General features: G+C 24.5%; 4 protein-coding genes across 4 annotated transcripts; 1 reads left to right on the plus strand and 3 right to left on the minus strand.

Moving 5' to 3' along the window:
- Positions 1 to 1,081: 1,081 nt before the first annotated feature.
- On the minus strand, positions 1,082 to 2,732 carry PmUG01_13025400 (conserved Plasmodium protein, unknown function; the record flags this gene model as incomplete). Its single annotated transcript, XM_029007229.1, has 4 exons — positions 1,082 to 1,201; positions 1,337 to 1,581; positions 1,752 to 1,881; positions 2,253 to 2,732. 4 exons carry the CDS (start codon positions 2,730 to 2,732, stop codon positions 1,082 to 1,084), a joined length of 975 nt encoding a protein of 324 aa, XP_028863640.1.
- A 921-nt stretch (positions 2,733 to 3,653) lies between these two features.
- Positions 3,654 to 4,412, minus strand: PmUG01_13025500 (mitochondrial acidic protein MAM33, putative; the record flags this gene model as incomplete). Its single annotated transcript, XM_029007230.1, has 1 exon — positions 3,654 to 4,412. The coding sequence occupies one exon, from the start codon at positions 4,410 to 4,412 to the stop codon at positions 3,654 to 3,656; it is 759 nt and encodes a 252-aa protein (XP_028863641.1).
- A 2,125-nt stretch (positions 4,413 to 6,537) lies between these two features.
- TIM17 (mitochondrial import inner membrane translocase subunit TIM17, putative) lies at positions 6,538 to 7,026 on the plus strand (the record flags this gene model as incomplete). The annotated part of the gene is made up of 1 exon (XM_029007231.1): positions 6,538 to 7,026. One exon carries the CDS (start codon positions 6,538 to 6,540, stop codon positions 7,024 to 7,026), a length of 489 nt encoding a protein of 162 aa, XP_028863642.1.
- A 1,639-nt stretch (positions 7,027 to 8,665) lies between these two features.
- On the minus strand, positions 8,666 to 10,339 carry METAP2 (methionine aminopeptidase 2, putative; the record flags this gene model as incomplete). The annotated part of the gene is made up of 1 exon (XM_029007233.1): positions 8,666 to 10,339. The coding sequence occupies one exon, from the start codon at positions 10,337 to 10,339 to the stop codon at positions 8,666 to 8,668; it is 1,674 nt and encodes a 557-aa protein (XP_028863643.1).
- Between the last annotated feature and the right edge of the window lie 508 nt (positions 10,340 to 10,847).

The following is a 10,847-nucleotide window of genomic DNA, read 5'->3' on the forward strand; positions in this document are numbered from 1 at the left end:
ACTTCCTTAAATTACTATGATTTGATAATTTTAATAAATAGCGATTATTATATTCATGCATTTCTATTTCCTTTATTTTAACTTTTTGTTTCTTTTGTATCACATGAAATTGGTTATGTATGTTTTATTAATTAAATACCAAAAAAAAAAGCCTTCTTAATTTCTTTTTCTTTATCTTTAAAAATATGTTACTATTTTGTTTTTAAGATATGATATAATCATAAAGTTATATGCACAAGCATCTATTATATATAATTAAAAGCTTAAAATACGAAAATTTTTTGTATTCACAAATGATCAGAAATTTATTTTTTCTCATATAACACATCCTTTTTTATTAATATATAAATGTAAGTGCAAAAAAGCGGATTTTCTGCCTTTTGTAGAAAAACTTAAAATGTGTTACACGTAATAATTAGTAGTCCCCGTCATATACATATATATGTATTAGTATTTCTTTTTACAAAACTGGGAATAATAAAATCACATTTTACTAATTAAAAAGGCATGTGAAATATTTGAGAAGTGTTCATATTTTAATTCTTCAACCATTTATGTGCACACGTTTCATTAATTAAAAGAAACACTAAGAAAAAAATTATTATCGGCTATTTAAACACATATGTAGAATATGGAATATACCTTAGCACCTTCAATTAATAAGAAGATTATGCACATATATATTTTAACTAATAACTTACATTTCAACCAATGTACGGTTTATAATAACAAAACATCTTACAAATTGAAGTCTTAAATCGTAAAAGGAACAAATAAAATTAATTCGTTCGGAATAATTTGTATCAAACGATTAAAAGAAAAAAAAAAAAAACAACATCAAAATGAGTTTCAACAAAATGAGCTACCACAAAACGAAGTGTACACTGTAAAATTAGAAATTGTAAAAAAAAGGAATAATTTAATAAAATAACATAATTAGCTGTTAAAAAAAAAAAAAAAAAAACTAAATTGTGTATCATTACATATGATGGATTAATAATTTATTAAAATTTACTAAATTTACAGATCAAAATAAAAAATAGTGTAATTATATTAATAAGAGATAATTATATTATATGAGTCAACAGTATATGCAGAATTTCTCATCGCCTGAAACTGTATAATCAATTGGAATGTAAGAGTTTGCACTTTCCATTTTGTATATATTATTTAAAGTTATAACCTTAACATTTTCTTTAATCTGAAAAAAATAAAAAAGGTGTTATAACAAAATTGATATATGTGCTAAAAATTTAAAATTTTTTACATTATTTTGACTTATAATAAAATATGTACCTAATGTTATTCATTTTAAGCTATATTTTTTTAGTCATACTCCTATATTTTTATGCCCTTGTGGGTAAATCTTGTCACATTCATCTCTTTTTCTTTGTGCACTTTTCATAGATAGGTGAACAAAATCCTCCTTTAATGAATTTATTTCCTCTCCTGTGTTATTTTTGCTATCGTTTATTATGTAATCTTTCAAATAATCCATATCTTTAGAGAAATAATGAAATTGGTCGGATTGTTTATTTTTTTCCGTTAAAATGACGTCTTTCTGAAGAGCATTATTTTTCGCTGTAAAAAAAAAAAAATAAAGTTAATAAAAAAAGAGAATAAAAAAAGAAAGGGTTATCTTGAATATATTTCACATTATGTAAAGAAAAATGCACTGAAATAGAAAAAGTGGTTTACGATATATTAATAAACAAAAAAAAAAGAAAAAAAAAAGGTGAAGTATAAATTACATTTTAAAACATTTCTTGTATGATTTAATGCTATGTCTTTGTAGTTAAAACTAAAATTGTACAGTGAGTTTTTCTTTAAATAAGAACGATTTAACTTAAGCAATTCAATAGGATAACAATTATAAGTTCCCTAAAAGAAAAAAGAGAAAAGTAAATTTCTATATTTAATCATATTTTTAAATTGTTACTTCACGCCAATTATATATATATATATATATATATATGTACGTATAACAGTTTAAGAACTATCTCCTTGTCAGATTAATTCTTCCTATAATTAAGATTATTCTCTCATGGTAATTAATATACTATTTTTCTTTTTTTTTCTTTTTTATTTTTCATGCGCATTCACATATACGTTTTATTTTATTTTATATATATTTTTTTATAATATTATTCTATGAAAAATTTTGTATAATCGTAGTGTACACTCAAGTAAATATGCATGTTATAAAAAACAGAAAACAAAATTTTCCTAACATTTTCCAGTAAGACATATACATAATTTTCTCCTATAAATTTTAGAAATTTCCCTTTTCCTTCGGGTGCAATGATTTCACACATATCATTAATAATTTCAGAAATAGGGTCATTTTCTTTTTCTCCTTCATTGTCCCTCTGAATTTTGTTAAAACGTGTTTTAGCATTCTTTTGTCCCCCAACTTTTTGTAAATCTTTGAACGATATTTTACTTTTATAAAAACATTTAGACTGCACTATTCTATCAAAACTATTATGGCTCTTTTGTTTCATCATTTTTTTTGAATCATCTGAAGAATTTGAAACATTTGTTATTTTTGATAGTTCAGAAACTGAAAAATCATATATTTTCCCAAATTTGTTCTCATTTCTAGCAGGATGTTTATTAAAAACTATTCCGTGATCTTCATCACAGTATTTCATTACTGCTCTAGCCATATCATTTTTATTGCACATTTTTAAATAATTTACAAAAATGTCTTTTTTGTTTATATTTTCCATTTTTTAAATGCAGATCTTTTTTTATTCTGTTAAAGGAATGTATATTAACTTGTATTTTATATATAAAACATATGAAATAAAATCTTTTGCAAATATGTTAAATAGAAAAAGGAATGAAAGCAGAAAAAAGGAAAATACAACCTGTTAAATATGTATGAGCACATATCAAAGAGTATATATGTACATATATTTATTATACTATGGAAAAAAAGGAAGTAGACCAATAACTATGAACAATGGAATACACATTCTGGTTAAACATAAATATTTTTTTATATTTCACGTTTAAAATAAAAAAAAAATTTACTTCAAAAAAAAAAAAAAAATAAAATAAAATAAAAAAATAAAAAAAAAGGCGTAATTAGCTAGATTCATTTCTCATATACATGACTTGTTCATAAAAAGCTCTATTTTTTTAATGAATTTTTTTTTAACTTTTGGATATGTTGTAATGTTGTTTTAAATATAAATTTTTTCATTCTTGAATGTGTGTAATATTTATAAATGGTTATAAATATGGTGTTTTAGGACACAAGATCATGAAAAAAAAATTGAATTATAAATAATTTATGTTGTTAATTTTATAAAAACAAGTTCTTTAGTATAAGTTATTTGCATTAATAAGTTGTATTTCATTATGAAATAAACTGTTAAAAAGGTTTCTTAAAATAATAAAATTTGTTAATAATATCTCTTGTGCGCCTTTAATATAAAAAAATAAATTAATAAATAATTGAATAAATAAATACATAAATAAAAAATGAATAAATAAATGAATAAAAAATGAATAAAAAATGAATAAAAAATGAATAAATAAATGGATAAATAAAGGCTCCACATATAAATAAAACAGTTAACAGGAATTATACATAAGATGCGATTTTAATTTTAATTTAATCTTAAAAAAAAAAAAAAGATTAACTAGGACTCAATAAAATTAGAAATGTTCTGCAACCATAACATGTACTCTCTTTGTTCTTTATCAATGCTACATGAATCAATAAAATCACACAATTCTGAATCTACACCTAAATTAGCTAACCATTCATCAAGTGAAGTTTGTAAAGAGTCATCTAGATCTTCAAATTCTGGTCCATTATAAGCTGATACAGAGTTTTTTCCTTCTTCATTTTTATAGTATTTGACGTTTCCTATCATATATCTAAATTTCTCATCATTCTGCAAGGTAGTACAATAAAAAGTAATACCCCCTTGCTTATTTGGTTTTTCAACTGTTACTGAGAAATCAGTCATTTCTGCTTGAGCTTCATTTTCTCCTTCTGCTTGAAATGGAGACACAAGTTGAAAGTCAATGATAATTTTCATTCCATCCACAGTTTTGGTCAGCACCATGTTAACATCTCCTTCCTGTTCTTCAAATTTCCATCCTGATGTTTGTAAAAACTTCTTAATATTTTCTGGTGCTTCATAGTTCGATTTTTCATGCTGCACCTCTGCTTTCACAACTTCTGACAATTTTTGAGCTTCACTTGAAGCAAATCTTCTTCCATTAAATTTGCTGAAATTTGTTTGTAACTTTTGACCATAATTTCCACAAGAGGTTACATGGGAAAATTTTCTTTTACTTAAATTTGTAAACTTATTACCTGTATTGTTCAGGTGCCTACTTAAAGCCTTGCTTTTACAAAAATTTGCAGTGTTTTTACGTAGGAAATTCATTTTTTTAAAAAATAAAATTTAATATAATGATATTATTCGTATGTATGTATATATATATTAAAATGGCCTTAGTTATAGTTTAAAGAAGGAACAATGTCATTATTCAAAAATAGTGCTTAATTTGGTTAAGCATACAAAATTAATGTTCATATTAATTTAAAATAATATGGCAAAAGAAATGCAAATAAATAATACACTCATTTGTTTATTTGTTTGCTTGTTCGTTTGACTGTTCATTTGATTGCTCGCTTTACTGTTCGCTTGGTTATTCGTTTTTCTTTTTTAAAAATTGTGGGAAATAATGTATTATATATAAATTGAGGTTCTATCAACTGACAATTGCTTTTTTTCTTAAATAAAAAAAAATGTTATTCACGCGTAAAATTTATGTTGGATAGCAATATTTATATCTATAACATAATTTTATATGCATTTATATTTTCGCAATTTAATTAGTATATCGATGATAATTAAAAAAAAGAAAAATATTCCTCATATTTTTATATATGTATAATACGTGCCAAGCACATTTATTTACGTGTACATGTGTTAGTCCCCACAAAATGTGAATTTTTTGAATAATATATTTAATCTACATTCAAATAAATACTTTCATGAAGTTGTTATTCAAATAAAAAAACAATTAAATGAAACTTTGTTTTTGTTCAAATGATTAATTTTATATAACTTGTAGAACATATTTTAGATACCCATAAAGGAATGTACTGTTCATAATGTCATATGCATATCCGTACACAAAAGATTCAGTACATTATATGTATATGTATAAAAAGAAGCTGATCAAATTTTGTGCATATATAATAAGGCTTTTCTCAAAGGTACATACAAATTTATACTCAACAATTTTCATGTGATAATTTGTGTCGTACATATAAAAACACCAACATTAAAAGTGTATTAATTAAAGCAATTTATCCTTTAAAACATATATATATATATATAAATTAGGAATACAATGTAGATTAAGCATAAAAAATAATATAAATGAACGAATAACCTTTTAAATGTAAATTATGAAACAATGTTTATTTACATAATATATATTTATTTAAACAGAATTTTTACTTTACAATTTTTCATTATTTTAGCTAGTAAAATTTAGTTTTTAATTGTGAGAACGTTCTCATTTAATATTAATTTATGTTAAACGCTATTTGAAGAATAAAAAAATAACATAGCGATAAAATGATAAAATACACAATATAAATGTATACCATGATGTTATTTATTTATCGCTTTGTTCTTTAAATGAGTAAATTGTATGATCTTTTATATTAAATGGGAAAAAATTTTTTAATTAAAATTTATACATAGTATATTTTTATCAGTTTTTCTTTTAAAATGCGTAGAAGATAAATTGTGTAAAAGGCATTTATCATATGTGCTGCATTATATATATATATATATATATATATATATATATATATATACATTAAATTATACATAAAAACACGCGCAAATACATACGCAAGAACATACTCAGAAAATACACATGAAGAAGAAATGATAATTTGGAATCTACAAAATGAAAAGGAATATGCTAGAAATTGTAGAAAAATCTATACTATACATTTTTTTTTTCTTGCATGAACGAAATAATAAAATCTACAAATTTATTAAAGGTTCATTTGGTTTTATCTAGGCGAATGAATAATTTAAAAAAAAGAAAAAGGAAAAAGGAAATTGATATTACTCCTATATAATAACATTTTTCTTTATTGTAAACTGTGTTGTAGCGACACTTTATTTTATTCTATTTTTTTATCTATGTAGAGAAAATTATATCTATAGAGTTTAATTAATTTCTTACTAAAAAATTAGTTATCATTGAAAAGAAAAAATTAACACCTTAACATAGGAAGAACCGCAGAGAGTGTAAGAGCGTATATGAAAAAATTGTAATAGGGCTAGTTGACAATACATATGCAGTTACACTCGTACACATGTATATATATTAATACTTGATTAATAAATACACATAACAGTTGTTAAGAGAAGGAATTTTTTTTTTCTTTTGATTATTGGATAATAACCGCATACATAGGAAATATAATTTTTACATAAAATCTAGTACATTTGTTTATGTGTTCATATGTTTTAAAAAATGTTACAAGAAAGGGATTTAGCAAGAGAACCATGCCCAGATAGAATAATAGAAGACATGGGTGGAGCTTTTGGCATGGGATGTGTAGGAGGATATATATGGCATTTTTTAAAAGGCGCAAGAAATAGTCCAAAGGGAGATGTGTTAAGTGGTGCTTTATATAGTAGCCGTATGAGGGCACCTATTTTAGGAGGAAACTTTGCCGTCTGGGGAGGTACTTTTAGCTGTTTTGATTGTGCCTTTCAGTATTTAAGAAAAAAGGAAGATCACTGGAATGCTATTGGAAGTGGTTTTTTTACTGGGGGAGTTTTAGCCATGAGAGGGGGGTGGAGGTCTGCTTCAAGGAATGCTATTGTTGGGGGTGTTTTACTGGCTATTATAGAAATAGTTTCTATTGTGTTAACACGCAAAACGACTCCAACACCTAGACAACAGTTTCAACAACAGATGGAATTAGAAAAAAAAATGTCTTCGAAAAACAGTAAATAAAATAATTTTCTGTTTATACTTATTTAAACGTTGTTATAATATTTGTTTTTTTTTTTTTTTTTTTTTTATATTTCTTTTTTTTTTAACTAAGATATGTATACGCCTTTATAAATTTAAATTTGTAGTGCATAAATATATACATACATAAATACATACCTACCTACATATGCCCATATATATATATATATATATATATATATACTTATGTACGCATTTCAACCTGCAACTTTTATTTCGTGTGCGTTCATATATTACATAATAGTAATACGCACAAATTTTAAATGTAGTAAATTCTTGCATACGTCAGAATTATACATATATAGTTACATATGTATATGTGTGCACACACCCCTTTTATTTATTGTGTTTTATTATATTTTTAAAAAAGGTGCATATTTTATTTATTATTTTTGTTTTATTATTAATTGGGATTTATAATTATTTGTAACATATTGTTGGTACATGCTTATGACATTCTATGTGCATGGATGTTGTGCGTTTTTACCTATTTAATTTTCCTTTTTTTTTTTTTTTTTTTGTCTAATTTAATACACGAATTTTTGAATAACAAATCATGCTTCAATAAAAATATAAGAATAAAAAAATGTAGAAGTATTTCCTGTCTACTATTTTGTAAATGGTTGTATTTTGTTCTTTGTTCTATTTTCTTTTTTCATTCTTTTTTTTTTTTTTTCCCCTTATTTTTTTGTTAAATTCCCACCTGTGCATGTTAACGTCTGTTAATCAGCCTTTTATCTTAAAAAAAAAGGATGCCCCTGAATTTTGCGTTTCTACAAGTACTGCAAAATTGTTTTAATATATAATTTAAAAAATGTGAAATCTGTTAAAAATAAATTTAATAGGTGAATATATTCCTAGTCATATAAAATGAATTTTTTATGTTCATTGAATTATTTTAGATTGGTTGTACATATTGATGGAATATTTGAAAGAATTAATGGATGAATTTGTGTGCGTATATGAACAAAGATATTAAAATAATTTTGGGAATGTTTCCTTAAATGAAAAGATTGGAATACACATATGTACTGTATATACATACACATAAATAAATATATATGTATTTATGTATATATATAGATATAGATAGATAGATAGATAGATAGATATTAATATTACAAAACAACGTTTATAGGGAATAATTTCAAAAAAGTACACAATTATTTTTCATTTGATTAGGATGAAGTTACAGAACTGCCTTATCAAAGAGGTATAAGAATATGTAAGCATTTATATATATATATATATATACGTATACCTATACGTATACGTATTTATGTATACAAACGTGGACATATTTATCTACATAAACGTATTTATATATATAACTCCCTGCACCGAGAAAGTTGCAAAGTGACGCAGAATATTATGAGGCATCAATAGCATAGAACTATGTGCTATATTTTTTCATGCAATAGCTTAAAATGACCTTTAAAATGACCTTTAAATCATTAAAACTTTTTCAGTAATTTTTATTCACGTCCACAAATGGTATAATATATCACATAATATAATATATAATATGTCATTTAATATATAATATACCATAGAGAGGTATGGAACAGCGTAGTTCTTTCTATATAATTTTTCTTTTTTTCAAAGTAGCTTGCTATCCTGATTAGAAATCAGGACCTCTAGACAAAACTTCTTTACATGTTGGTCGTAATAAAATGGTATGTTCCATTTGAGAGGTAAATGAATTTTTGATATCACACAAAGGAGGATATGGTTCAACGATATTTAAATCTACTAACGTTTTTAAGGCCATAAAATGTCTAGTTTGTCCTAAATCATCTAACCATCTATGACAAAATGGCAATGTATCAAAATTTTCATTAATAACTTTTAATAATGTTTTAGCTGAATTTAACCTAATAGGTACAAATTGTTTATCTGGATTTCTCATATAATGAGAACATTCATTATCATGTGTTACATATCCTTTTCCAGTTGATGCAAAAGTTTCAATTGCAAACAATTCTCCTTCTTCCATAATTTCACTTTTCTCTTTTTGTCTAACAATAGGTACACATTTCCCACCATGTATTATATACTTATTTATTGAATGTCCTCTTAAATTAGATATAGCTTTAATAGGATAAACTTTTTGATTTAATTCTATTTCATATGATTCAATAGCTTCTTGAATGGACTCACCAATATCACACATTCTCGCATCAATTCCTGCTTCCTTAATACCTACATTTGTTCCATCTTGAGTAGCTTTAATAAGATTATCATATTTTTCATTAAAAGCAATAGTAAATGCACAATCAATTATATACCCATTTACATGTACCCCAAAGTCAAGTTTACATACATCATCATATTTTAAAACAGTATTATCTCCATAATTTGGTGTATAATGTGCTGCACAATGATTTAAAGAACAACCTGTTGGAAATCCCCATCCGCATTTTAATTTGTTAGATAAAATTAATTCTCTTGTTTTCTTTTCTGTTTCTTGTACAATATCTATCATTTTTCTTCCTGGTTTAACATAAGACTGTATATATTTTCTTACTTGTCTATGGCATTCAGCTGCTTTTCTTAAATCATCATAATAATCAATATTTAATTTTTCCCTTTCCTTTTTTTCTTGTAATGACTTTCCACTTAATACATGTTTATATTCCAATATTTCACCAACAGGATAATTCTCTCCCTGAAATACTAATTCTATTGGTACTGTTGCTGGGCTAGTTTGCACACTTTTTTCTATTTGCGGCCAATTTTTCAGTAATCTTATATGGCTATTATTTTGCTCTTGTATAAAGTTTTCTTTTAGTACTGTATTTTTTTTTATTCTTTCTATTTCAAACTCGTCCAAGTCGATTCTTTTTTTGTCCCTTTCTTCTTTTTCTATTAGTTCCTCTTCATTCTTTTTTACTTCTTTTTCAACTTCTCCACTTTGAAATTCATTTAATATTATATCTAGCTTATCTACTTTTTTTTTGTTCTTAATCTTTTTGTTAGGTTTGACCTTACTGCTGCTGTTATTGTTACTATTTTTAATAATGTTGTTTGGACTTTTCTCATTCTGACTAACATTTTGTAAGTTATCACTTGCTTTTTTTTCCTTTTCAACGTGACTATTCTCTTTCCTTTCGTTTTTCCAATCATTATATTCCTTTTTTTCGTTCTCCTTTATAACCTGCTTATTTTTATTAGTTTTATTTACATTTTCTATCCCATTATTTTTATCACTTTTATTTTTCCCTTTGTTTTGACTTATTGCTTTCACCGCACCTACAACATTTTTGTTTCCTCCTCCTTTACTGTTTCCGTTCATTTTTAAAAACAACTCCACTTAGATTATACATATATATACGTATATATATATTCTGTATACACGTATTTATTACGCTCTCGTGTTTCTGTATTTTTCGCTTTTGTTCCATAAAATATAGTGTCCCTTCTCAGGTATTTTTACTTTAATTCGCTATTGTTTACACTCCTAATTTTCTTTTTTTAGGAACATAATAATGCATAGGAAAAAAACACTATTTTAAAAGCGTAAAAATATATATATATATATATATGTTATGTAAATATATATTTATGCGTAGGTACAACGTATTTTCTTTTTTTCATTTTGTTAGAAATTTTTTTTTTTTTTCCCGCCCCGCCTTCATTAACATTACAAATATAAGAAAACATACATATGTAAATATATATATACATATGCAAATATATATATACATATGCATATATATATATACATACATATATATACATACATATATATACATACATATATATACATATACATACATATGCATGCATATAGATATATATAC

This window comes from Plasmodium malariae, assembly GCF_900090045.1.
Source record: "Plasmodium malariae genome assembly, chromosome: 13".
Lineage (NCBI taxonomy): Eukaryota > Apicomplexa > Aconoidasida > Haemosporida > Plasmodiidae > Plasmodium > Plasmodium malariae.